General features: G+C 55.8%; 9 protein-coding genes across 9 annotated transcripts; 5 read left to right on the top strand and 4 right to left on the bottom strand.

The window, feature by feature from the left end:
* The first annotated feature begins 84 nt into the window (after positions 1-84).
* F5Z01DRAFT_53253 (aquaporin-like protein) lies at positions 85-2,290 on the top strand. The gene has a single exon (XM_046260469.1). It carries the CDS (start codon positions 226-228, stop codon positions 2,050-2,052), a length of 1,827 nt encoding a protein of 608 aa, XP_046119356.1. The 5' UTR covers positions 85-225; the 3' UTR covers positions 2,053-2,290.
* A 150-nt stretch (positions 2,291-2,440) lies between these two features.
* Positions 2,441-5,362, top strand: F5Z01DRAFT_53130 (uncharacterized protein). The gene is made up of 2 exons (XM_046260458.1): positions 2,441-3,522; positions 3,579-5,362. The coding sequence occupies exons 1-2, from the start codon at positions 2,530-2,532 to the stop codon at positions 5,262-5,264; spliced, it is 2,679 nt and encodes an 892-aa protein (XP_046119355.1). The 5' UTR covers positions 2,441-2,529; the 3' UTR covers positions 5,265-5,362.
* A 107-nt stretch (positions 5,363-5,469) lies between these two features.
* On the bottom strand, positions 5,470-6,580 carry F5Z01DRAFT_620541 (farnesyl pyrophosphate synthetase; the record flags this gene model as incomplete). The annotated part of the gene is made up of 2 exons (XM_046261142.1): positions 5,470-6,393; positions 6,461-6,580. 2 exons carry the CDS (start codon positions 6,578-6,580, stop codon positions 5,470-5,472), a joined length of 1,044 nt encoding a protein of 347 aa, XP_046119354.1.
* Positions 6,581-7,427: 847 nt separating this feature from the next.
* F5Z01DRAFT_53162 (anaphase promoting complex subunit 8) lies at positions 7,428-9,938 on the top strand. The gene is made up of 4 exons (XM_046260461.1): positions 7,428-7,613; positions 7,664-8,251; positions 8,304-8,436; positions 8,487-9,938. Exons 1-4 carry the CDS (start codon positions 7,516-7,518, stop codon positions 9,714-9,716), a joined length of 2,049 nt encoding a protein of 682 aa, XP_046119353.1. The 5' UTR covers positions 7,428-7,515; the 3' UTR covers positions 9,717-9,938.
* Positions 9,939-9,999: 61 nt separating this feature from the next.
* Positions 10,000-10,600, bottom strand: F5Z01DRAFT_635700 (uncharacterized protein; the record flags this gene model as incomplete). Its single annotated transcript, XM_046262166.1, has 3 exons — positions 10,000-10,286; positions 10,342-10,411; positions 10,469-10,600. The coding sequence occupies 3 exons, from the start codon at positions 10,598-10,600 to the stop codon at positions 10,000-10,002; spliced, it is 489 nt and encodes a 162-aa protein (XP_046119352.1).
* Positions 10,601-16,642: 6,042 nt separating this feature from the next.
* On the top strand, positions 16,643-17,137 carry F5Z01DRAFT_635698 (DNase1 protein; the record flags this gene model as incomplete). Its single annotated transcript, XM_046262165.1, has 1 exon — positions 16,643-17,137. The coding sequence occupies one exon, from the start codon at positions 16,643-16,645 to the stop codon at positions 17,135-17,137; it is 495 nt and encodes a 164-aa protein (XP_046119351.1).
* Positions 17,138-18,247: 1,110 nt separating this feature from the next.
* On the bottom strand, positions 18,248-22,347 carry F5Z01DRAFT_653077 (Vps54-like protein-domain-containing protein). The gene is made up of 3 exons (XM_046263338.1): positions 21,833-22,347; positions 18,918-21,786; positions 18,248-18,861 (listed from the first exon to the last, which is right to left on the bottom strand). The coding sequence occupies exons 1-3, from the start codon at positions 22,050-22,052 to the stop codon at positions 18,609-18,611; spliced, it is 3,342 nt and encodes a 1,113-aa protein (XP_046119350.1). The 5' UTR covers positions 22,053-22,347; the 3' UTR covers positions 18,248-18,608.
* A 172-nt stretch (positions 22,348-22,519) lies between these two features.
* On the top strand, positions 22,520-25,029 carry F5Z01DRAFT_742800 (MCM2/3/5 family-domain-containing protein). The gene is made up of 4 exons (XM_046266880.1): positions 22,520-22,768; positions 22,826-22,952; positions 23,003-24,408; positions 24,457-25,029. Exons 1-4 carry the CDS (start codon positions 22,632-22,634, stop codon positions 24,947-24,949), a joined length of 2,163 nt encoding a protein of 720 aa, XP_046119349.1. The 5' UTR covers positions 22,520-22,631; the 3' UTR covers positions 24,950-25,029.
* F5Z01DRAFT_653073 (uncharacterized protein) lies at positions 25,030-27,029 on the bottom strand. Its single transcript, XM_046263337.1, has 4 exons — positions 26,917-27,029; positions 26,528-26,854; positions 26,300-26,478; positions 25,030-26,251 (listed from the first exon to the last, which is right to left on the bottom strand). The coding sequence occupies exons 1-4, from the start codon at positions 26,950-26,952 to the stop codon at positions 25,177-25,179; spliced, it is 1,617 nt and encodes a 538-aa protein (XP_046119348.1). The 5' UTR covers positions 26,953-27,029; the 3' UTR covers positions 25,030-25,176.
* Positions 27,030-27,107: the final 78 nt, after the last annotated feature.

The following is a 27,107-nucleotide window of genomic DNA, read 5'->3' as shown; positions in this document are numbered from 1 at the left end:
CGTCACCCTAGGAGCAAACGACACGCAGCCAGGAGCAAAGGAACGCAGGCAAACTTTGATTGCGGTCAGCTCTCCTTTTTAGTTATTAGCTGTCCGAATAAAAGTCCAATTGATCCTTTCCCATCTATATGGAGTGAGATACCCAGGCTTAGCTCCTTCAACACCAACAACACCCGCCAGGAGAGTGAAGCGTAATCACCACCCACCCCCTGCCAGGCTATCATAATGCCCACATGCCAAGGCGACTACTTTGTCGACCGCCCCCAAACATCTGACGAACCCGAGGGCACGACCGCAAGGACACCGGCATCTACCTATGCCTTGACCAACGTCGGCAGCGTGCTGGAGCGCATACCGACCACCATCCCAGACGAAGAGGGAGGAGTACACAATGGCGGAGATCTCGGCGTGAGGAACAGCGCTCGTCCGCCCGAGCCCAGTAACCGCAGGGCGCTATCCAGCGACATACGAGGTCCATCTCAATCTCACTACCCCCTTCAGCAGTCGACGACAAACGTGACCGACAGAGCCAATGCGCCCGCACGGCGGCCCCAGACGCTGGATCGTCAGGGGTACACCGATTATCCACAGCGCGGCTGGGCCGACGAGGCCTACTATGAGGACAACCCCTGGTACGATGCCCCAGCTCGGAAACCCGTCTTCAGTCTTGGAAAGCCGCTCCCTCACGTCGTCCGACGAAGGCGTAGACGGGTCAAGCACGCGTCGCCCAAGGACAGGGGCGATGAGGAGCAGGGCCAGCTCATTGAGGACGTGCCTGAAGTCGATGTGCCAGAAGGCGATGTCGACGACGACGCCTCGACAATGTACTCGAGAAGAGATCGGCAGTCCCAATCAAGACTGGGCGATGACACTTTGGACAACAGGATACCCCAGTCCAGCACAATCGGCGGCGTAGCCCACAGCAACAAGCGGAACGAAGCTGGATTGCCCGTGTTCGAATATGTGCCCGGTCCAGCCAGGCGGACGGACAGTGGGCTGGCGCCCCAGCAGAGCAGGAACAGCATGCAGCAACCGGAACGTGTGCAGTCCGGTGCCTCGAAAAGCGCGCCGTCCTTCAAGATCGACGGCGAACCCATCGGGCACCACGAACACCCAGAGGTGGAGAGAGGCGAGAAATCACCAGACGAGCTGCGGAACTGGTGGGCACGCGTGAGGGCGCGGCATCCCGAGCCCCTCGCCGAGTTCCTGGCCACCGGCATGGCGCTGTTCCTGGGCCTCTGCGGCACCCTGAGCGTGAACCTGTCCCAGTCGCTCAACACCACAAACGGCAGCTTCGAGACGTCGTGCTGGTCCTGGGGCTTCGGGTGGATGTTTGGCATCTACCTCGGCGGCGGCGTGTCTGGCGCGCACCTGAACCCGGCCGTGTCCCTCAGCTTCTCCATCTTTCGCGGGTTCCCATGGCGGTCGTGTGCGGTGTACGTGTGCGCGCAGTTTATCGCGTCCATCGCCGCCGCAGGTCTCGCGTACGGCTGCTATGCCGACGCCATCCACCAGCTCGACCCGGACATGTCCCAAATGTCCAAGGCCTTCTTCACGACGCCCAAGGATTTTGTGACGGTCAAGTCGGCCTTTCTCAACCAGGTAGTTGGCGGCGCCATCATGATGATTGCCATCTTTGCGCTCGGCGACGACCAGAACAACCCGCCCGGCGCGGGCATGCACGCCTTCATCCTCGGCCTGCTCGTCACGACGCTCAAGTTCACGCTTGGCTTCAACGTAGGGACGGCGATCAACCCTGCGATCGACTTTGGCCCGCGCGTGATCGCGTACGTGGTGGGCTACCGCGAGCACAACGTCTTTGGCACTTGCTGGTGGATATACGGGCCCTTTGCGGCCACCTTGATCGGGTCCATGCTGGGGTGTGTCATCTACGACGGATGCATCTTCGTGGGGAGCGAGAGCCCCATCAACTATCGCATGCAAGGGTCTTGGAAGGAGAAGACGAGGCGGTTCTGGTCGCCATTTGTGCCAGGGAGCAGGAAGAAGACGGCTGCTAAGGATGTTGATGATGGCAGTTCGAGCGAGCAGTAGGCTCGTTGATATGTATTGATGGATTGGTATGACTATTTGCGTTAGCGACCGGCGTCCTTGTCTGTTCAACACATCTATTTAGCGTAGCATGATAATACTAGCGAGAACGAAGCAAGCTTTCGATACTGGATATCCCGTGCACAGGGAGCGCGCCAGCTCGACGTTTCGTCACGCGTCTCAAAACAAAGCTCGTCTGCAGTGGAGGAATGCCACTTTTCTGTAGGGGTGACCAAAGGTCTGAGATGGACATGCGCCAGAATCCGACGATGGTATGTGTGAGCCGCCATTTCTGGAACATACGCGACGCGACGCATTGGCATGCTGTCGTGGATGATCTGGACGTGCGCGCGCTCTTCTAAAGAAGAGCGCATGTCGTCGCGTCGTGAGCTGGGCACGATGTCTAAATCTACTTCTCCTGTTTCTTCTGCTGCTGGCGATTGATTGATATGCCTTGATGTTCTGTGGTCTTCAGTCAGCATGGCAGATGCAACAAAGTTTGTTCCGGTGACGGTGCTAGACGGAAGCCTCAGCGGACACCCTCCAACATCTTGGGCGCCTCTAGGTCCTGTTCCAGCTCCTCCACCCCTGGGGCTGCCACTTCAGGCGGTTCTTTGCCTTTGGCGGGGCCGGAGGGCTCCATATCATCATCACTCTCGCACCAAGAGCCAAGCATCGTCCCCTTCGCCCACGGAGAGACGAGCCAGACAGTTTGAGGTCTTCCAAGACGACGACAGGCCAGCGAGGACGCAACAGCAGCCATCACCCACGAGACGTCGCTCCAAGACCATTGCAGCTGGTACCCTCGGCGCCCAGGCCCAGGCACACAATGCAGCTAAGCGACAGTGGCGACTTGCGGCACGGAACGACGAGGAGGAGGACGCACGACGAGGCAGATCCTCCACAGCGACACCCAACAAATCGGCACTGAAGCCATCTTCGCGGCACCTCAACCAGTCGCTGCCCGTCACCCCATCGTCGCGCCCTTCCAAGACTGTCCCACTCACCAGCGCGCCAAGTGGGAACAAGGAGAACGTTAGTATAGTGCTCCCTACATGCACCGCGCTTGGCCCTGGCGACGACGACACAGAGGCTGCCCGCTTGGCTGACGAGGTGGCCCGCCTCGAGGCTGAGACGGACCGCATCCTCGCGGAGCAAAAGAAAAGGGATCTTGCCAGGCTTCAGGCCCAACTCACCTTGATCCCCACCCCGCCGCACAAACCCAAGCCAAAGCACCTCATCCTTGACAAGCTTCCTTTCTTCTTGCCAAAGAGCGCGAGATCCAATGGGACTAGTCAGCCGACGACACCCCAGAGTGCGCCGGCAAAGACGCTGGCTTTTGTCTGGAGTCCTACACTAGGCTCTGGAGACCACGCGACCTCGCCTCAGAGCATGTACTCGATTGAACCAGGTGGCGGAGGCATTGTGCCTCAGACGGATGCGCCCACGTCGGCGATCAATGGTGGTGAGAGGGTGAGTCCTGCGCTTCACTGACACATGTCGCGTGACCTTGTACTGACTCGACACAGCGGGTGACGGTGCGATACTTGACTTCGACGATCAATCTGCCCGTGAACACGAACACGACGCCTGTCGATGTCGCCTACTCGACAGCCAATTTCGTCACCCACGACATCACCCCAACAGCATGCGTTATCATCGAGTGCTATGAGGTCCTCGGGTTCGAGCGCCGCTTGCGCCAGTACGAGCGCATCCGCGACGTCATGAACTCGTGGGACAGGGACCAGCAGAATACATTGCTCGTCACATCTGTCGACGACACTGCCCAGCCTGACGCCGACCTCAAGCTCGCCACTGTGCCACGGACAAATGACCCCCCGACAGGCTTCACCTTTCAACTGTACCACTCAGCCCGCCCGGGCCGGTGGAACAAGCGCTGGGTGACTCTCATGGACACCGGCCAAATCTACGCCTCCAAGAAACCGGACGCGAAGCCCACGGACAAGGACAGCGCGGCACTCTGCCACCTTTCTGACTTTGACATCTACACGCCCCGCGAGACGCAGATGAGGCGCCACCTCAAACCGCCCAAGAAGTTCTGCTACGCCATCAAGAGTCAGCAAAAGACACACCTGTTCCCCAATGGCGAGAACTTTGTGCACTTCTTCTCCGTGGACGACGAGCAGCTCGCGCACCGCTTCTACGAGCTCATCCACGGCTGGCGCAGCTGGTACCTCGTAAACAAGAAGATTGACTTTGAGGGTAGAGAACAGCCAAGCTCACCACCAGTCCGGCGCAGCGGCACCACCAGGACCACGTCGGGTAGTGTGTCGAAAGCAGCACCTCCGCACAAGACAGCCATGGGAGGCCAGCCTTCGTACACGATAGGCGAGTTCAAGCCATTGCTTGACATGTCTGAATTCGACAAGCCTCTGGAGGAGTTTGGCAAACGTCAGTCAAAGCTGGTGAAATCGCCTCAGGAACCGGCAGTGCAGAGCGTCACAACCAACAAGGCGCATAACCAACTACCGTCGAACACTGGTCTCATCAGTCCTCAAGCTGAGGAGGAGTTCTCCTCGGGAGGCCTCTTGGGCGAATCATACGATAAGCGCAAGGCAAAGGAGGCTGTCGGCACAGAGCCCAAGAAGACAGAGAGTCCTTTCATCGAGGGCACGCTCCTCAACAGACCCGCGACAGCGTCTGCCACGCCCGTCGAGAAGCCCGACCAGGGTTCATGGTTCCCTTCGGCGCAAGAGCACTCTGCCCGCAACCGTCCCCAGCCGAAGCCCTCCGTACGCCGCCCACGGACGGCCGGTGCGAGCCAGCCTCGTCGTGACGATGCCCCGCCTCCAATGCCGGGATTTCACAGCATTCCCAATCTGCCCACAAGAGGTCCCAGCCAGCGCCATGATATTGGACGCGCTGTCAAGCCTCCGGCCGGCAGCCCGCTGATCGAATTTGCCACGGGCGGCGTGACTAACAGTCAAGCCATGCCTGCGCGCAGCGCGATCAAGGGGCCTCCACCCCATGGACACGGTCTGCCGCCCAACAGACCCCGGAGTCGGTCGACTGCGTCGAGCCGGGCGGATGGGCCTCGCATGCCGCCGAGCAGTCGTCCTCCTCTCCCGCCGATGCCACATCATTTGGCAAGGCGACCTGATGAGCGAGAGCGTGCAGGTTCTTCTACTACTTCATCTTCGCACAGGAGTCGCGACCCGCGTCATCAGGGACCGTTGATCAATAGGGTGAAATGATCAACTGAGTAGCTCAGTCTTGTTACCCTTCACAATGTACATATTACTGGTTATTCTGGCGTGGGAAAAGCGGCATACTGATTTTTCTTGAATTCAAAATTATTGAACTCTGCCAGTCCGTGCTCATTAAAGTTTTGATTTTTCCAACGTATCTACTGGGTGTATCGTCTATGGGTCTTCTCCGGTCATCATGATAAAAATCCTCTTACTTGCTCCTCTTGTAGATCTTGGACAGGAAGACCTCGAAAATGTCCTTCTTGAGCCCGGTGCTCTCGTCAATCTGGTCAATCATGGCGCGGAGCTCGCCGGCGCGCTTCTCCTCAAAGTCCTCAAAGCGCTTCTTGAGACCCATGTCGTCGTACAGCGTCTTGATGGTCGCCTCCTTCGCGTCGTCCTTCTGGCCGTAGTTCTGCTCCAGGATCTGGCGTTGCTCCGGGGTGGCCAGCTCAAGGGCCTGGTTGACCAGCCACGAGCACTTGTTGTCCTTGATGTCGGTGCCAATCTTGCCAATGTGCTCGGGCAGACCAAAGTTGTCGAGGAAGTCGTCCTGGATCTGAAAGTACTCGCCGAGCGGGATCAGGATGTTCTCCGCCTGCTTGAGTGTCTCGGGCGTGGCCAGGTTGAGGAAGTGGAGGGCCAGGGCCACGGGGAGGTAGAAGGAGTAGTAGGCCGTCTTGTAGATGACGATGAAGCGGTACTTCTCCATGGAGAAGTTGTCGAGGTTGACCTTGTCCTCGGGCGCGGTGAGGAGGTCGCACAGCTGGCCGAGCTCGGTCTGGTACGTGGTCTCATGGAAGAGCTCGATGAGGTCGACGTAGGCCGGGTGGTCGCGGAAGTACTTCTTGAGGAGGGTGTAGATGGCCGACTCGAGCAGGAAGGCGTCGTTGATGGCCACCATGCCGACACCGGGCTTGAGGTACCAGCAGGGCTGGCCGCGGCGGGTCAGGCTGCCGTCCATAATGTCGTCCGAGACGAGGAAGAAGGCCTGGAGGAGTTCGGTCATCCAGCCGAGCGTGGCCGACTTGAAGTATTCATCTTCGGTCAGGGGGCGGCCGAGGAGGAGGGAGACAGAGTCGGGGACGGACATGCCACGGTTGCACTTGCCGCCCATGGGGTTCTCGCGGATGTTCTGTTCATGAGGTGAGCATCGATGAATCCATTCCGCACTGTTGGCGAAGAAGCGCAAAGCAACGTACCTGCTTGTACCATTCCAGCTCGGTCTGGGGGAGCTTGTAGGATTTGGCATGGTCGAGGAGCGTCTCTTGCAGCTTCTCGTAGACAGCCTCGAACTCCTTGATTGTGGTCTGCTTTGCCATGGCGACGATTGGTAGTTTTGCGAGAGTATAGCAGATAGTCTGCGTATGGGGCGGTGTGCGTGGTGGTTGTCCGGAGGGGGGGGATTGATCGTGGGAAATAATATTAAAAGGTGCCCCTCCTCTGGATGGATGGTCCGTCGCCTAAAACCGGGATTCGGGAGCTGCAGGGACGGGGAATGCCATTCTGACCCCTAAACTGGCAACTGCCCCTCTAATCCCCCCATCCAGGGTCCCTTTCTATGGGCAGGATCCAAAAGGCGCCGAACTGTGACATTGGTTGCGCAAGTAACTTCGGCGCTTTTGCCTATCATCCTGTCCACTGCTCCTGGATAGCCCTCAGCGAAATAGACTGGAGGCTGGATCAGCAGCTTTGCGTCTGCCTGTGAAAGACGTCGTTTCTGTTGCACAGCAGCCGTCGTTGGCCTAGCTCCATTGGAATCTCCACAATAATATGCCAAATTCAGCATCTCGGTGAGCCTCGATTTGGGCAATATGCTTCACACAATGCAGCAACGACTGAGTAGTTCTCCTCTGTTGGAGCTGGCAGATGTTCTTTAGAGACCGTGCACCCAGGCTGGTAATAAGGCACCAAGAGCAGCTCGTACGATGTTAAGAACTGACGTCATCATCAGGACATCCGCCTTGAATCTGAGCGAGACAGCGCACGCAGAGTCTCGCAGTACAGGGTAGGCCAACATCTCGTACATCGCGTCGGTGGACACTGGCTCGCGACTCGTCTGCAGCATCAACACATCTGACGATCGAACGAAGCCGCCCAGCACACAGAACAACAACGCGCGAACATACGTCAATACGGTCCTGCTATGAACAAAGGTCTATAGAGGCGCGTGGCTATGCTACGACCCATGGTGCCCTGAACAGAGCTCTATTTCCAACGCAGCAGCTGCACACGTCGACGCGACAGCCCACTAGCCATGGGACTGAGCCCACGAGAGTTGGCGTCGCTACGCAACACACTGGCGGATGCCACTGTCAAGTGCGCAGAGCGAGGGCTCTACCAGTCTTCAAAATGGTACGCCAAGCTGGTTCTAGCTGCACCTCCAATTGACTGACAATCCCAAGGGCAGCCGAACTGATGAACTCGCTCCCCGACTTTGAGGAAGAGGAAGCCAATCTGGACCCTCCTGAGGAGCAAATACCGTCGCCGATATACACTCCGAATCTGGACCCGAGCGAAGCAGCACTGGAAGCAAGGGAGCTGCCAAAATATCTGCTGGCCAAGTCCTTCTTCGACTGTCACGAGTACGACCGATGTGCCTCCGTCTTCATACCCGATACGCTGCTTTCGAGCGTGCTACAATCTAAGCCAGATGGCGCTCCGCCGACACCAAAGGGAAAAGGAAAAGAGAAAGCCTCATCGGCTTCGACATTCTTCTCGTCCCCAAGAGCTCCCGCAATCAGCCAGAAGAGCTTGTTCCTGGCATTGTACGCCAAGTTCCTAGCTGGCGAGAAGCGCAAAAATGAGGAGGCGGAAATGGTCATGGGGCCCCACGACCACGGTTCTGTGATAAACAAGGAACTCCTCGTGGTCGGCCGCCTGTTGAGCGCTTGGTTTGAAGCAAAGACACCACAGGATGAGGAGTCGATAAGAGCAGCCCAAAGGGGGGAACTACCCGATACACCAGAAAGCCAAGGTTGGCTAGAGTACCTGTGGGTGACTGGTATATGTGATCACGAACATGGGCGGAGCTGACATGGACAGGTACGGCATGGTTCTGGCAAGAGAAAAGAGCGAGGACCTGGCAATGAAGTACCTTGTACGAAGCGTACACAAGTACCAGTTCAACTGGGGTTGCTGGCTCGAGATGACCTCCCTCATCAGCAGGCCTGAGCATGTAAGTGATGCTTCATGGATCAGTCAGGAGAAGTCTAACATATAGTACAGTTGTCTCGAACGGTCGACGCTTGTCCTGAGCATCTCATCTCCTACATGTTCCACCTACACTCGTCGTTGGAGCTGTACCAGCAATCACCCGCCCTCGCACAAAACCTCGACAAGCTATACTCGATATTCCCGCACTCGCCCTTCCTGCTGACGTGCAATGCGCTCCTGTCGTACCATTCTAAGGATCTGCTCGCCGCGGAACAGCACTTCAGCCGGCTGCTGGCCTCACACCCACGCAGGCTCGACTCGCTCGACCATTACTCCAACATCCTCTACGTTCTCAACAACCGTCCCAAGCTGGCCTTTCTGGCACACCTGTGCTCCAGCGTCGATAAATTCCGACCGGAATCATGCGTTGTGATCGGGAACTACTACTCTCTCATATCTATGCACGAGAAAGCCGTGCAATACTTCCGCCGGGCGCTTACGCTCGACAAATCTTGTCTCTCCGCGTGGACGCTCATGGGGCACGAGTACGTAGAACTGAAGAACACGCATGCCGCCATTGAGTCGTACCGTCGGGCTGTCGACGTGAACCGACGGGATTACCGTGCCTGGTATGGACTGGGCCAGACGTACGAAATGCTAGAGATGCACACGTACTCACTCCATTACTACAAGATGGCCGCGGGGTTGCGGCCATGGGACGGGAAGATGTGGATGGCTGTCGGCACGTGCCTGCAGCGCATGGAGAAGGAACGCGAGGCCATCAAGGCGCTCAAGCGAGCGCTGTTGGCGGACGCCTACTACGAAACGGGCAGCAGCTTTGGCAGCGGCGGGGAGCTCATGGGCTCCCGGAGCGCAACTGGCCACCTGGATCCGGAGATCCTCCTGCAGATAGCGTCACTCTACGACGCACTTGGCGAAGAAGAGGAAGCCAAGTCGTACATGGAGCTCTGCATGAGGCAGGAAGATGGTACTGGGGCGGAGGGAGGAGACGCCATGGCAGAGTCGGTTAGGATTCACAACGACTCCCCTCCTGCCTCGGATGATGGTGCCGTTGACGAGGAACAGGGCGGCCGCGAAGGAACAGGCGTCACGGCGGCGACTAGTAAGGCACGCATGTGGCTGGCCAAGTTTGCTATGCGTACGCACGACTATGATACCGCGACACAGCTCGCCATGGAGCTGTGCCAGGACGGCGTTGAAGTTGAGGAGGCCAAGGCTCTGGTGAGGGAAGTGCGAGCGAGGATATACGCATTGGAACCTGGATCAGACGGGGCGCATTAGACATGCGTCTCTTTTTCGTCGTCAGACCCTTGAGATGCGAGCCGTGCAAGGCGAGGAAGTAGGGGCGGGTGTTATGATATCATGAGTATACGACTGTTGTAAGTCTGCCGTGGACGGCCTGTAATTCACTATCTGGACTTGGCACAGCAAGAATGACCTTTTGCATCGTTTAAACTCCGTCAATATTAGACTATTCTATTTCCTGAACACCAAGCCGACCTGGATATATATCGTAGATTCCCCGATGAAGATGAAGCTGTGCACTGTCTCGTCCTCGCTACCATTACAGGACAAAGTAAGCGGCACCGGCCACGACCAGAGCACCAACGCCAGCAACGGTCTTCTTGACACCGGCGCCAACGGGGATATCAGAGGGGACGGGCACACCGCTGGGGCCGGTGGGCACGTTGGTGGGCACACCGGGGGTCCCAGGGACGGGGGTGATGTCGATGATAGAGGTCACGGGGGGAGGCTGGATGACTGTGGGCACGCCGGACTCCTCACCAGGCTCTCCAGAGACGGTGGTTGTGACGGCAGGAGGGAGCACAGTGGTGATGGTGCAGGGGCAGTCTGGTGACATGTTAGTCCCCAAGCTTGTGCATATGAGAGACGGCGGGCCACTTACTGGTGATGGTGATGGTAGTCTCCGTGGTAGCGGTGTAGGTAGCGTTCTTGTGGATGAAGGTGGTCGGGCCCTTTCATATTGTTAGTATGGTCTGTCTCTTCTCCATGTCCTGAGAGGGAATACGAACAGGGCAGTAGACCTCGTAGTCAGTGGTGACAACAGTGACAGTCGCGACGGGGGTCTTGACGTCCTCGACACCAGTGTTGGCCTGGACAGCAGCGGCGCCAGCAAGGGCGAGTGTGGCAGCAGTGAACTTCATGTTGCAAAGCGAAGGACTCTTCAAGTACTAGTTAGGTAGCGAAGGTGGGTGGAGTTGGTCGAGAGGATATTACGCAAAAGCAGCTTCAACGGATGTGTCTCGAGAAGGCAGAGGAGGGAGTGAGACAGCAGCGGAGGTGTGATGCCCTCTTTGTAGTCCGCACGGCTGCTCACCTCCTCGTTCTCTCACCTACCATCGCGGCAAAGTCCACGATGGGGTGGTAGCCATGCAAGGCAAGGCAAGGCAAGGCAAGGCTTTGCACTGGGCAGGCTTGTTGTTGGTTGATGGGGCGATGTCCGTTGCAAGGCCGGAAACGGCAGAGTGTAAGCTGAGGGGCTACCGAATTGGGAATATTGAGCAACATACAGGTTGGGCTCACACTTTAGCATGGGACTCGGCACCACAGGAACAGAGGAATTGGCCTACCACAGCGAAGCCTCGCATGCAGTGTGGTGCCCAAGGTAAGTTAGAGTAGGTCTTGTTGATTTTAGAGTTGGATGGAGTGGCCCAGTCAAAGTCAATTCATTGGGCCTTTTGACTTTTGCTGTCCGTAGATGCATGATGGTTGAGATAAGTGACATCCACAAGAGCATCGATCCAGCTCACTCGCAAGCACGCAGCAAGCGACCGCGGCGATTGCAACCGCTATGATACAGTTGAACACGTTCACAGTCTGCGCGGCCGTTGAATGAGGCCCAAAGAGGAACCAGATGCACGTCAGAACCTGGTTGGGTTGGCGGGGTAAATGTCACAACCCAATTGGGGGTGTTGGTGATGCTTGCTTGCTGATGCAGAGGATGCAGTATGGCTGTACCGTACCTCGTATTCCATCAGCCGCTCTGACCATTGTCAGCTAGTGGTTGATATCCCGCAGATAAGGACAGTCAAGTCGACGCTTATTCGACCAACTGCGGCAGACATCACCATCACCCGCCAAGGCGGCTTCGCAAGCCGGGGTGTTCGTCTGGCCTGCAGCTTCTTCATGCGGCCAGAACTCGTTATTGCTGGCGATAAACACTGCCGATTGGGAAAGCTCAGTCGCTGTGCAGGAGATGGCCAGGCCGACTTTCTGCCAACTTGCGAGGTCGACCTCTCGTCAGACCAGGATGGCAGGGCTATGCCCCCTCTGTCGATGGCGCGCTCCGCAATTCAGGAACCAGACACGCGCACAGTGGACGAGGCACGCGGGCGACTGGAATGGTGGCGGGTTATATGGGCGCTATCGTTCAAAAAAGCTGAAGAACAGCGCTTTCGGGAACCAAGGCCGTCGGCATTGATTATCGGTCGCTCGGATGTGCGAAACCTTTCGTTGGGACGCGCACGATCGACTGGCGTTGGTAATGATAAGCGTGAAAGCGCACAATGGCCAAGACCTTGTGACGGATCGCCCTGGGAACTTTCGACTCTCGCCGCTTATGGTCGGCATCGATGCCCAGTATAACGCACCCAGGGGAATCAAAAGTCTGTGTCTGAAAGACCTATAAGTTAGCAACCACACCACCTGGATATCGCAGCGATCGCAGTCAGCATAGCTCATGGTCAGCTGCTCATTGCGACTGTCGTCAGGAAGCCGACTCGCGAGAGCCGCTAGTGTAGACCAGGTGGAGGAACGAAGCGATCGTCAGTGTGAGGGACAAGAAGTGCCATCGAGTGTCAGAACGAGCGGTTTGGATGGAGTACGGATGCTGCGCAAGTAAAGTCAAGTGCTAAAGTTACCTGGTGATAAGGTAATATGTAAGCGCCTCATGCTGTTATCGTGACATTCGGGTCTGTCGCACCTGCCTTCTTTTGGTGCAGCCAGCCAGTTGCACCAAATGGCCCACACGTGACGCTCCGTCCGGAGATTGCGATCTTCTCCCCTCTTCAACGACCACATCAGACTCTGCCATGTCCCTCAAACACTGCGACGATGCGCCCTCGCTCTTCCATTGTCTCAATCATCTCGAAGTCGAGCCCAACTGAACGCCCATCGCGGGTTTGACCGGCCAGACGCGTCGGCAAAACAACGAGCTTCACACGGTGAAGCCCTTCCATCATGGCGGTCCAGACGTGGCAAAGATCTCTGGCACTTCGTCGTTGTGCGCGTAAAGCCGCAAAGCTCAGTCAACGCGGTCGCGGCGTGACTAGGTCGACTTGCTTCGCGCAGGTACACGTGGCGTGAAGGCATCTGCTCGCTTGCTTATCAACACGACGCGCAGGTCCAGGACAGACTGTCGCCCACGCATGCACATCCGCCGACACATGTTGTGCATACCATGTTCACGACACTCTGTTGATTGTTGAGCATGGAGCATACACGCCGACCTCGACCGGTCAGGTCGTCGCAAGCCATTGCCTTCCGGGCAGAGACGTACCTGAGGACCGATCCTGGTCGTCGGTTGTGCTTGTCTGTTTCCGACAACAAGATAACCAACTGTTCGCCTTTAGTCAGTCCATGCGTCAATCGTGGTCGACGATTGCGATTGATGGGAGTTGTTACACCACGTTGTAGGCAATGACGGCATTTGAGCTTATGAATCTGCCGGGCAGACACCAACAAACTCTATTCATCTCACCGACTAACGATTCATTTGCAAAGGCTTTCTAGCTCACGAAGGTCAGAGCCGCCTACATCATCTGATCTCAGGCAAGGCATAGACTGCGCGTAATCGATATCCCAACGGTCGGACAGTCGCCCTCATGTGGTATGGACTATACGCACATACGGAGGATACCAACCGCAGGCTCAGCTTGCCCATGTCGCGTAGACTGAGGCGCATGCTGTCGAGAAGCAGGATCAATCCTTGCTCGATGAAGCAAATCCAAGCATCAGGGTAGCTACCTCAACCAAGAGTTGCTACCGAGAGTGGCTGCCGAGTCGTGGGAAGCAACCTTTCAGGTTGGAGATAAGCGCATGTGCTAGCAGCACCGGCTGAGCGGTTCCGCTTCCACATGGTTGTCTGGATGCGACAACCTTCTAGAAGGATTTGGAAAACCTTCGCGCCACCCACTACGAACTGAATCAGTACCACCTCCGATATTTAGCTTATCAACCATCATGGCGACGGGAAGTGTTCGACGGGAAGCATTCGACAGCCGATATACGTCCTCTACGTGCTTCACGACACCTTTCGTGATCTGGCTAGCTTCCCACTGCTGGCCTGCCATGGGATGCCGATAAACTGCCGATTCTAACTTACTCACGCACTCCAAGACCACTACAGTGCTAATGAGACCAAGTCGCTGTGGCAGCACTGTGCCCTTTGGCATGATCCAGGCGTGGCAGACAATATTGTTGAGATATGGGCGAGACCTCGCCAGAACGATGCAGAAGGATTGTGGAATCACTCTATGACAACCTTCGGCACCCCCCGACCAGAAACACATCACAATGATCACTCTATTCTTGCAGACATGCAGCCAAGAAAGGCAAACCACGGAGTTCCGGCGTCCTTTTCTGTGAGAAGAGCACCACCTATTTGTCAGAAAGGAAAGTCATACTGTGTGTGATTACCCGGTGAAATTCCGCAGTGGACGATCCAGGACTCTGTTGTGAGCGCCAACATTGGTTCCCCCCATTCCATGATGTCTCGCTGCGGACTGCGAGTCGTGTCCCCGGCTCCGCAAGTAGAGTGTTTCTACCTCAGACTACATTGAACGGCCTAGCTTGCGACTTCGCGGTCCTTCTCCGACGCTGCTTATTCAAGCTGCATCGCTCCGTCGAAGACGTCACAGCTGCCAAAAGCAAGGGCTTGGAGGATTTGTGCCGTCGAAAGAGTGAAGTCAGGCTTACATAACTCCGATTGACAATCGATCGGGAACAGGTGCAGAACCGCAAAAAAAGCATTTTGTTGCAACAGCCCTCACTCTCAGTCGTCACTATGAGAGGCTCGCAACTGGGAGTCTGGGACACTGAGCGTGCGCAAATTCTTGCCGACCCGCTCTTCCTGCGTGTCATCAATGATCAATCTCTGGGATCCGCCCCATCTGGTGAGGGGAATGGCGGAACATTGCGAAGAGGTGTTTGACCACGCTAGTCTGCTACTGTACAGAAGTCCTGGTGCAGTCTTGCTCGAACCACGCGCCAGGTTGATACCGTATCCGACAACAAGAAGCAGCCCGGTGGTCAGAGACGTTTCCTGACTCGCTGTACCAGACGAAGCCTGAGCGCGGGAACTGATTATTGCGCAGTTGGCAGTGCGCGGGCTCATTGTGATAATGATGCGCTGGCAGAAGCCGCACTGGAGCAGCTAATAGGTACTTCGTACGTACTCCATATTACAGGCACAAATGATTCCATTCGAACATCGGGTTGCGCCGTTGCGCCGTTGCCACGCACAGTGGCCCAGTGGGTTCTGGAAAGTCGCTTCGCAGCTATTGGGGAGTACGTACTCCGTACTTCGGGGCGTTTCCAGCGCTGACAGTCATTGTTCTGTTTTTGGAATCGACGAGGCCCGCCGGGATGCAACTCCCTTTGTCCATCCGCCCGTCTTGGATCGGTCTGTGTGTGCCTACCTGCGGTACGTACCAGCTTGGACAAAGGCCACTGCTGTTGCCAACTTTATCAAGTTTTTCACCACGGAACTTGGCCTGGAAAGGTTGCAAAAAAAAGGGCGAAAGGCGCGCAGCAAGCTGCAGCCTGTCAGGGCGAACCACATGGGCGGGTTCAAGATGCGTTTGCTGTCAGGCACCAGGCACGGCGATGGACTGCGCACCAATAGGATCGCACCCTCACCACAGCCAGCGAAGCCAGCATGCAACTAAAAAAACTCGGGAGCCCTTCTTCTGCCAGCCGTGATAGGCCTCTACCTTTCGAATCGACCCCTCCCACCATCACGGACACCGGTCAATCCAAGCTGAGGAATTTTCGTCGCGGCCGACACGCACGCACGCACACGGTACGTACACCTTGCCTTGGTACGTACTTCCGGGTGAGGGCTTTTCTCGCGACATCTGCTTGGTTGGTGCATCGGGACTAGTGTTCTTCTGGTTGAGCCTAGTCGAAAGTCTGTTTTCGTGCGCGGCGCACCCTCTTTTGCCGGCCGGCTTGGGATGCCTGCCTTTCTGGCGCTGCCGCGCTATCGCAGCGGGTTCTGACTTTGACCCTTGTCAGGTACCCGTCTTGCCGTGAGCGATCCCGCCTGGGCGTCGCGTGCTTGGGTTCCCACGCATCCACGCTGCCAGCGATGGCTTTGAGCCTCTTTCATCATGGCTGGGACGGGCGACCGTCGACCTTATTTTCGATGAAGGATGAAGTGAAATATGCTATGGCAATCGGCGTCCAGGGACAGCGCACAGAGTGTCCTTGAAGTGCAATCGACACGTATCGACACGAGGCACTGATGGCTCAACATCGAAACATTTCACATGCCGCAGAGAGGCAGGCAGGCAGGGCCTGGCTTACACGCTACCGGGGTCTTTCTTTTCCAGGAAGCTGGGCCGCTTCCTCAACGACAACAAGTCACTGCTGCACCCTCCTTTGCCGGACGGATCCACGCACCACCGTGCGCAACAGGCTCCCTGCTCCCTTGCTTGTTAGTGGTATCTTTGGTAGGATACCGCAGCACTGGCTTTCCTTCTCGAGTTGGAGTCGGTACGTACCGCAACCGGTCAGGTACCTCATCAGTCCGGCACGGCATGGCATCGGGCACTGACTCTTGTCCTGCCCCAGTCAGTCATGTTGCTCCACGTTGGGACATCCATTCCGTTCTTCCAGAAACTTGCTCCCGGTGTCAGTGGAGGGGCCTCCCGCAGTCAGCCTTCCCGTGCCCTCCTCCCAAGGACTTTAATTTTTCTCGTGCTCCAGTTCCAGGTGTATAAAGAAGGGGCCTCCTCCGCCCCAAACATCGTTCTATCTTCTCATCAAACTCATCAACAATCTTTCCCTGTCTGTAGATCAGCAGTCTTTGAAACATTCCCTTCCCACTCCTTTGGAAGTCGAGTTCATAACGGCCCGGTCCCGTTCTACCTTCATTCACACAAATCATCTCTTGAAGATCACCAGCACTTAACTCTACACACCGAGTCTTTAAGACACTCCCTTCAACTACAACCACATTCAAAATGCAGTTCACCACCTCCGTTCTCGCTCTCCTGAGCTCTGCTGCCATTGCCAGCGCCGGCAAGGTCACCTTCTGGACCCTTGACGATGTCACCCGCACCGTCTACTTCACCTCCAACGAGAACAAGTTCCCCATGGACCCCGTGACCGTCTCCAGCGCGGAGAAGACCACGGTCGACTTTGCTGATGGCTTCGTCGGCAACTTCCACGCCGTCGCCGAGGGCGAGCCCAACCAGGACGGCATGCTGGGCGAGATCAAGTTCGGCGGCTGGGGCGCGATGACCTACTTTGACGTCTCCGCCATCGTCAACCCCAACGACAAGAACAACGTCAAGCAGATGTGGCCCGCCGACTCCCAGACCCCCATGTCTGGCTGCGAGGTCTTCCCCTGCGACAACGCCTACTACGTTTGGGACGACGTCCAGACCAAGGTCACCACCGAGAACCACATCATCACCACCCTTGGTGAGGGCTCCACCGGCATCAACTTTGCCTAAGCGCCTTGCTACACCCCTGAAGCCTGGGCTTCTTTCCATTCCTTTACACCAACATACACCCCACTTGCGCCGCGCGCATGTCCTGATGACATGATGAGAACATTCGAACAACAAGTACAAGATACCCCTCGCAGAGTCCTTGCAACGGATCCCGAGGCCATTTGGGAACATACACACGGATAGACATAGACGACACTGGGCCTTCGATTCGCCCTGCAGTCCCACACGGCGCTGCTGTCACACCACGCTCTTTACCACACATTGGACTTCTCTTCACACCACCCTCCTTTGGACAACACTGTACACGCACACTTTTATGAAACAAACTACACTCTGGGCTCACCTGCACTGGTGAAGCTTGAGGGCTGGCTCTCGCTTCATTCTTCACACCTTCTTACACTCTCTTACACTATGAAGTCACGATACAACGCATTTCGAGTATATACTTTATATTGGGCACACTGCGATGCCACGGACATAGACTTTTTTTCTTTTTCGCTTTTCAGAAAGCTACACTGCGAGACCAGCAGAACGATTATCAATGACAAAATCAAACATTTACCAACAAAACCATTTATCCATCCGTGACCGCTGCTTGTGAAGAGAAGACTGTCTGACTAGTGGCTTCAAATTCACTCTACTGCAAGGGGCGTACGAAGCTAACGCAGGCCACGTCGCAGTCCCTGCCGCAGGGCATGCGGCCTTTGTTCAGCCGGTCTGCCGTGAGCCGGATCGCCCCTCGTCAGCGACTCAGCGTCGCAATTTTTTCGCGGGTCCACTGTTCCGCTCGGCCCACCGTCCGAGATCACAGTGTTTCGAGCCTGGCGATACTGTCCCTTGGAGACAAGCACTTTGCTTGACACGGTGACTCTACGAGTCGACTCGAGGTGCGTGGCAGCAGCTTTTGTGTGGTTGTTAGTCACATTTCTCCAGTGTTTTTTCAATAATATCGCACTATCGGCGATGGAGTTTCGATATCTGTTCTTCTCGTGGTCTCACCTCAATCGACACTAGGGCCAGATAAAAGTAGTACGTACCAAATCGCATAGTTGGTTAGTAATAATAATAATACATGCAGTATCTGCTGCTGCTGTGTGTCGTCTACCCGTTGTTCATTGTCATGTCATGTACGACGCTTTTACCCCCTCTTTGGTACGATGCGTTGGCCACTGTCGTGTGACAAAGTACTGATAGGCGGCAGAGAGACGTGGCACCATACTCGAGCCTCCTGGCGTGAGCTTATGTACATTGCAAATGTCGCGCGCTTTCCGCTTCTATGATTCTAAAAACAAATTTTGAAACGGCATCCTCGTAGCCAGCGTATCGTCTCTTGCCGAATCAAATCATACACACACCACGGTCGTGATAACGGGCGGTGGTGGTCGGTGGTCACAAAGAAGGTCTACGCTATAAGCGTTCCCCCCATATTCAACCCCACGGCGGTTGACGCGCGCCAATTCTTTGGTGGCGCTCAACTCTCACCCGTCGTGGTCCCTTGGTCAGGGTCCTTTGTCCCAGTCTCCTCCTCCACAGAATCAGACGAGTCCATGTCAGCCGGCGACGACCCCTTTTCCGGCGACTTCTCCTCCTCAGCCGGGGTGGGAACGGGCTCCGCAGCCTTGACTTCCTTGGTTTTGGCGACGCTGAGTAGGTTCTCGCCAGCATCGCCAAAGCCATCCACCTTACCTAGCTTGGTTGTAAAGAACTCGACATCGCGGATCATGCTGGTTGTCTATGTTAGCGACCCGACCATGACTCAAGCCTTGCCTTGATCACTCACCTCTGATGGCCCTCTTGTGTCTTCGGGTCCGCATCCTTGAGAGCTGCCCCTAGTTGTTCCTTGTAGCTGCCAAACACGGGCCCCATGATCATGAGGATGGACGTCTCCGGTAGGTGCTTCGTCAGCACTCGGTGTAATGTGCTCGTCTCCTTGCACAGCGTCTCCATGTACGGGTGTATACCATCGACCTGCTTATCCCAGTCGATGTTCCTCATACCCTTTGCGTGGACCGAAGCACGTCCGCTCATAATATCCACCAGTTTCTGATGGATGCTATCCTGGTGCTCTTGCAGCAGTCTCCGCACCTTGTCAAACTCGCCCATGACGGACGACACGCCCGCGCCAGAGCCTGCATGACGACGCACAAACTCGCGAACATGGGGTATGAGAGTCGAGATAAATGATAACGCTTGTGCGGCCAATGCAAGGTGTTTCGATGTAATGTTCTTCAACCCAGCAGAACGTGTCGCGCCCGCCCCCAGAATGAGCTGGGTACAGCGTGAGTTGAATAACTGCAGATAAGCCACCAGTGACGAAGCAATATCTGTAGTCATGGAAGGTATGCCCGCAATCAAGTGCAGAAATTGAGCCGTGCCTTGCATGCAGAGGATGGCCGACGAAGGGAGCACAAACTTCTCAGAGTCAATGGTCGCCGTGCGCCCCTTGTCCTTGCCACTGCCATTCGGCTCCGTCGACGCAGTACTCTCTCGCTCGGCCTTCTCAATCTCGTGGTACGGCACCCATATCTTGGTCCTCTCAGACCACGCCTCTGGGTCGTGGGTACTAGCGTCAAGCAGCTGCCCCAGGAGCTCAGCATTCTCGTCGCTAAAGTCCTTGGCGTTCCATTGATCCGACTCCATCCCCTGTGCAAGCTTCTGTATCTCGGCATCCCTGGTTCTCTGCACAAAGTCCTTGATGTGGCTATTAACCACATTCTTCAAGGCAGTGCCGCTGCGGCCCGAGATGGCCTCACACTCGTTCGCAAAGTAGAGGTTGATCGTGAAATACCGTAGGAAGAAGTCGAGAGGCAGGCTTCCGGCCTGCTCGTTCCTCACTTTGAGGACCTTGACGATCTTGTCAATAGCCACGTCGACCGCTTGACCTAGCAGATTCGCAACGTCGAGCGTTTTGTGCAGCTCTTCTTGTAATTGGAAACCGCTAAACGGAGGCATGTTCCGGTCTAGTCGTGGACTCGATATCGGCGACCTAGAGGGCGGAGACTTGAGCCCATCCCCGTTTGGTGCCGCCGACAGTGAGCTGGCAATGTCGAGGATAACCTTGGTTTGGGTCGTTAATCTGCGTAGCGTTTCTGTGACGCTCACGTAGATTGTCGCCAACAGTTCCTCGGCCTCGTCTGGGCCCAATGCGCGCAGGTTTCTGGCAAGTATCGACGATTTTTCTTGGCTTGAGCGACCTCGCCCTCCACTAGCAGCGGTCGATACCGACATCATGGATTCATTGTCGTCGTCACTGGAGCTGGGTAACGGCCGTCGAATGAGGTTACGGATCTCCTTTAGCGCAATCTCCCGATAGATGATGGCAGCCGCAGCGACATGCTGCGCGCGGTCGAGACCTTTAATCGTGGGTGCCAACTGTCGCTTCAGCTCTTCTGTTCCTGTCAGGTAGCTTGGAAAAATCGATGGCGATCTGGCGTGGCCACCTCTCGCCCTCGAGGCGGCGTGGCTCCATCGGAGCAAGATGTCTGTTGAAGACAACGACTCCATGTGTTTCTTGAGGTCGCCTAATAACACATTGGCAAATTGAGCCTCGTATGCCTTGCCCACACGCATCCGCAACGTCATCAAGTCGGCATTGACACCCTGCAGCGCAGTCGCGCCCCTCAGATCTCGCAGATGAATATCTTCCGCCACAACCTGCGAGGTCTCGCGCTCTCCTGCAATCAGGTGCTCCAGAGAGTCGATGCTGTCCAGAGCTTTGTCGACCTCGCCTTTCTCGACAAGAGTCTCACAGTCGGCCACGCCATCAACGATCAGCCTTAACTGTAAGACAGCGTCATTCAGTTGACGCAAATTCTCTTCTCGTTGACGCTTCTTAACAATGTCCAAGCCCTGTGTTACAATCTCCTTGTCCAAGGCCTCCAGCTCCAGCCTCAACGCCTTGATGCGCTGTACGGAATCGGCAGCCTCGGAGTGGAGTTCCTTCAATGAACCCAGCGCTGTGAAAAATGTTGTCGAAGCGGTTGATATCGAGTTGATCAGATGCACCTCAATGGTGTCCATGTACCACGAGAGCTTCTCCTGCAGAATAGCATTGGTCGCGAGGGCCTTTCGGGGCGCAGCCGCGTCTCCGTCGAGACCCGTCTTGTTATCGTTCTCGGTCTGCGATGGTCGGATCACCTCAGACCGTTCGCTCACCACGTCAAACGTTCTCGGATTCTCGAGGTGAAAGTCCTCGTCAAAATACACTGTCGGAATCGTAGACAAGGGAGGCGGTCCTTGGGCAGCTTTTCGTCCGAAATTCGAGCTTGATCTCCGCACCGGGCTAGGCGCCTCTATCGAGTTCAAGGATGATAGCGAGGCCGCGGAACCCTTCCTCGTCATGCTAGAGCGACCACCAGGGCGCAAGAGTCCATCGCCACTGCTTGCGTCTCCACCGTCGTCATGACGACTACCCTTTCGATTTGACGACACCTCGGAATCGCTCTCTTTGATCCGTTTCAGCTGTTCATGCAGGGCTCCAAATTGGCTCAGGTATGGCGCGAATTCTTCCGACTCGACATGCTCAATGTTTGTTAAGGTGACAGGCGGGATATCTCGGGTTGTCGGCGGCTTATGCACGTTGGAGGCTGATGCTGCCAAACCGGACAGGCCAGTACGGACTATTGGTGGCTGCAACAAGGTCGAGATAGCTGGGTATCGTCAGCACGGTTGACACAACATGATCACAAACTGTACCATTCTGCCCAGATTCGTGCATCGCATCCTTGAAACCACTCGAGCTATCCAAAGTCTCACCGACAGAGCGAATGGAGGAAGCTGTCGAGCTCCTCCTAGACGTCGAGCGCCCCGTGCCTTGCCCATGAGCTGGGAATGGGTACTCTGAGCGGCCTCCGGGCGACGGCGAAAGGGCTGAGATGTTGCCGGTCGATTTCGCTCCGGTAGGCGAAGAGAACATGTTTGCGGCGTAACTCGGGGGTTGGACTTCGCGATCACAAGTCGCTGAATGCCGACATCGACGTTGGCGGCCACGGCGGTTCGCAGGCTATCGGGATATCATTGCTGGGGGTGCGGAATTGGGGGAAAGTCGGATGCGCTCTCTGACAATCGGTCAAAGCCTACGGCGATTTGCAGAGTTGCTCTATCTTCAATAAGGAGATGTCTCTAGAACTTGTCAAGTTGGAGCTCGTTGTTCGCACCAATCTGCCACCTGCGCCTAGCTTACGACTCAGACGCCAAGCTACAGCTCCTGGGGAGGTACGTGCCTTTGCTGTCTGAGCACCACGCCACCGCGGTTTATCCGGAGCTTCCCCACGTGACGCAGTCGAAGTCAGCCAGTGCTAATCCCCACAAGGACTAGCGCTACGCGTCGACCTGCAACCACTTAACGCGTCTTGACTAGGGACGCGTTCTTATCGCGTAGATCTGCATCTCCCTGGACTGGCAATCTGGGGAGCCCCTCAACCCCTCTGACCAAGCTCAACTGCAAGCGAACATCGCCTTTGCTCTTCTGAACGTATTTTGGCAAACCGGCATCATGGATCGTTCATCAGTATACACGACTCGCACCTGGCAACCGAGCTTTGACGAAGACGCCTCGGCCCGCACGGAAATTCAAAATGGCCTCGAAGCCTTCATCCGAGGTTTTCGCATCGATAATAACTACATTTATCGGTAAGAGAATCTTCAAGTGTCCGTTGGACATACAGTGCTCTGACTCTCTGTGTACAGAGATCAATTGAGGGAGAATGCGCTCCTCCAACAATACTATTGCGACATCAACATCACAGACCTCATCACATATAGCGAGGACCTCGCGGGCAAGCTCATCTCTGAGCCAACAGATGTCATTCCCCTGGTGCGTTTGTATAGCTCAAAAACTTCGGGCAGCATCTAACGTGTTTTCAGTTCGAAGCAGCATTGCGGAAAGAAGCCCACCGCATTCTCTTCCCTCACGATCCCAAGGCCCAAGTGCCCGCACACCAACTTCTCATTCATTCCGACGCTCAAGATGTATCGATTCGCGATCTCGACTCCATGAAGATCTCACGCCTTGTCCGCGTGCCTGGCATTGTGATTGGTGCCTCGGTCATGTCCTCCAAGGCCACTGAGCTTCACCTGCAATGTCGGAGTTGCGGTCACCAAACGTCCCTACCCATTCTTGGCGGCTTTACAGGTGTGACCCTGCCGAGAACTTGCGGTCGGTCGCGGAAGCCAGGAGACCCGGACACGAACTGTCCCATGGATCCCTACTTCGTTCTGCACGAGAAGTCGAAATTCGTCGACCAGCAAATCATCAAGCTGCAAGAAGCTCCGGATCAGGTGCCCGTCGGAGAGTTGCCGCGTCACGTTCTAGTCTCAGCCGATCGATACCTCACAAACCGCGTCGTGCCCGGGTCAAGATGTACCATCATGGGCATTTTCTCTATCTATCAAAGCAAGGGTTCCAAGAATTCATCCACCAGTGGCGCTGTCGCCATCCGCACCCCGTATTTAAGAGCCGTGGGCATCACGGGAAACAACGATCAGCGTTCCCAGAGAAGTCTGCAATACACGGACGAGGAAGAGCAAGAGTTCTTGGAGCTTAGCCGGAGACCCGACCTTTACAACATCATGGCCGACTGCATTGCCCCCTCAATCTACGGCAATCGCGACATCAAGAAGGCCATCCTCTGCCTGTTGCTGGGCGGCTCCAAGAAGATCCTGCCGGACGGGATGAAGTTACGTGGAGACATCAACGTCCTATTGCTTGGTGATCCAGGTACTGCAAAGTCACAATTACTCAAGTTCGTGGAGCGGGCCGCGCCTACTGCCATCTACACATCCGGAAAGGGTTCGTCCGCAGCTGGTCTGACTGCTTCGGTGCAGCGTGATGCGTCGACCCGTGAGTTCTACCTCGAGGGCGGCGCCATGGTACTCGCGGATGGCGGCGTCGTGTGCATTGACGAGTTCGACAAGATGAGAGACGAGGATCGCGTGGCCATCCACGAGGCAATGGAGCAGCAAACCATCTCCATTGCCAAAGCTGGTATCACTACGATCCTCAACGCCAGAACATCGGTACTCGCAGCTGCCAATCCTATCTTTGGTCGCTACGATGACATGAAGACCCCAGGCGAAAATATTGATTTCCAGACCACAATCTTGTCTCGTTTCGACATGATCTTTATCGTCCGAGACGAGCACTCCACCGACAAGGACAAGATCATGGCGAGACACGTCCTGGGTCTGCACACGAATGAGCAGCGTGAAGAGGAGATCGAAGCGGAGATCTCTGTGGAAAAGATGAAGCGATACTTCACATACTGCAAGACGTGAGTTTCACTTCCCGTTGCCGAACGATGAATGCTAACCTGTACCAGTCGCTGTGCTCCTCGCCTCAGCTCAGAAGCTTCAGAGAAGCTGTCGTCCCACTTTGTTTCCATCCGTCGACAAGTTCACGCCGCTGAAATGGAGGCCAACACCCGCTCGTCCATTCCCATCACCGTTCGCCAGCTCGAGGCTATCATCCGCATCACCGAGTCCTTAGCCAAGTTGACACTCTCTCCCATTGCTACCGAAGAGCACGTCGACGAGGCTATACGCCTCTTCCTCTGCTCCACCATGGACGCCGTCAACCAAGGTAGCAACCAGGGGAGCCGAGAGCTGAACGACGAGGTCAACAGACTGGAGATGGAGCTGAAGAGGAGGTTGCCGATTGGTTGGAGCACCAGCCAAGCGACATTGAGGAGGGAAATGGTGGAGGGCAAGGGCTTCAGTGAGCAAGCACTGAACCGGGCGTTGAACATTCTGCAGAAGAGAGATACCATCATGTACAGGCATTCGGGAGCGCAGATATACAGGAACGGCGCTTGATGGAACACGAGGAGATTGTGTAGTCGACGATCCTATGATCGATGTATTGGAACGTGTCATGATCAACAGCCTTCAGAACCACGGCGAAGTAATTGCTAAACGGTGAATTCAACTTGAAATGCTTGTTGCTTGCGACCCGGAACGCCTGACGCCGCCCATACCGTGTGCGATGCGCATATTTGTACAGCTCCGACGACCCTTGTCGTGACAATGATGGATGCCTACCTCTAGCAGTACGTCTCACTCGTAAACCACGGTCCCAACCAGTCTCCCCATTCCTTGCCTTCAAACTCTTTCCACTCCTCTTCAGACTTGTGCAGCCATGTCGAAATCGCGCTGGCGGCGGACCAGATCTCGCCCGACAGCGAGAGCCAAGTCAATTCAACGCATAAGAAGTTGACCAGCCACGTGAAGTTCGCTCCTTGCAGTAAACCACTACCCTGAATGCCTTCCACGGGTAACCCATTGCGGAGGCAGAATGATCGTGCTATAAGACGAAGAGTCATGGCCTCAGCAGGGGCTAGGACGACTCTGATGACAGAGTAGCTAAGAACCTTGGCTGCTAAGACCGAGGGTAAGTTGGACAACTCTGTGGCTAGGTATATGGGCGCCAAGGGCACTCTGCTGTTTTCCGGTCCCGTGCTAGGTCTGAGTTCGGCCGACCAGAGCCCTTGGGGCAAGTCTGTCGCCTCCGTTGCTTCGACATCGAAGCTAATCAGAGTAGCACTGACAACATCGTGGAGATCGTCATCGCTATCGTATTCATTGTTGATGCCGGCAGAAACCGTGCTCTGCCTGCGTGAGAGAACAGGCGGTTCGCTCCGTTCGTCTTCGGGGCTTGTTGGATTATGATCCTCCGCATCACGAGAAGGAGTAGTGGTCGCCGCTTCGCTCTCTGCTCCCGGTTGCGCGGCCCGCTCTTCTTGTTCAGCGGGTGTCACTTCTGCCTCCTGAGCCACAGGTGGGGGAAGCGGCTCGATTCCTCTGCCAGTTCTCATAGGGTTGGGTAAGTGAGGGAGTATTGAACCCCAGAAGAAAGGGCGCAGGCTGATCCATAAGCTCTGAATCGCGGCCCACGCCAAAACAGGGGCTGCCGAGATGAATACACCGCCCACCCATTGCATGATAGCTGAAGGTGTGTATCCAGTCAACGGTTGCATCGGGTTAATCGGCGAGTCTTGAGTGAACGGTATGAAGAAACGCCACGTAGGCAGTAGCTGGTACCTGCTGACGAGGCCCAGCCTTTGGTAGATGGCGAATAGTTCGAGATGTATTTGAAAATACTTCCAGCAATATCGAGCCCTGAGAAGAGTCAATCGAATTTCCAGACTATAATGCCAAACAACTCACATCTTCTCCTTGATGCCACTACTGCTTTCCCACGGCGTCCACGGAGGCAGGAAACGGCGTTCGATGTAGTGGGCCAATAAGCTAGAAGGGACACCAGGAAACATGTCACGAACAGGCGAAAGATCCCACCTCGACTGCCAGAGTTCGTAGCAAGGGATTTGAGAGAATTTGCTGTAGACCTGCGCATAGCTTAGTCTTCTGCGACTTGGGTGCTTCGGATTTGCTAACCAGTAGTCTCTGCCTCAGCCCGGCGACGCCAAACACGCCAACCATTTCGAAGCATCGATTAGTTGCCCATATCATCCTTTGTCCAAGGTGACTTTCGTATGCGTAATGTTGGCGCTTTTCCTCAAGCTCGGAAGCAGCATGGGGATTATCTGGCTCAGCAACCCCAACGACCAGCATAACTTCATTATGAGCTCTGACAATGTCGCGGTTGATGCGCTTGGTCTCAGGGTTGATAGGGCGACCTCGCGAGTCATACTGTTGGTTGGGCGTATTTGGATCATCCTCGCCTTCGCCTGGGACGACATCCTGATCATAAGGCGAACGGCCCTAAGGTCGCGTCAGCACATCAAGCTCAGTTGCGCAACGAGCATCGCGCAGGGGGAACTCACCAGCGCCTGGGCCGTCAGAGGGCCTTGTATGCCCATTTCAAGATAAAATCAAGACCGTGATTTCAATTCCTGATGATGAAAGCATGATTATTCTTGGTCCTGCGAACACATCCGGACTCATTGACGATGGTGAGGCTGCCAGATGGAAGGTGCTGAGTCATCCGCGGCATACTTCCGCGCGCGCGGAATGC

The sequence above is a fragment of the Emericellopsis atlantica genome (assembly GCF_019669845.1).
Source record: "Emericellopsis atlantica unplaced genomic scaffold F5Z01scaffold_10, whole genome shotgun sequence".
Classification (NCBI taxonomy): Eukaryota; Fungi; Ascomycota; class Sordariomycetes; order Hypocreales; family Bionectriaceae; genus Emericellopsis; species Emericellopsis atlantica.
The sequence above is the reverse complement of the archived record's forward strand: the minus strand, read 5'-3'. Positions and strand labels throughout refer to the sequence as shown.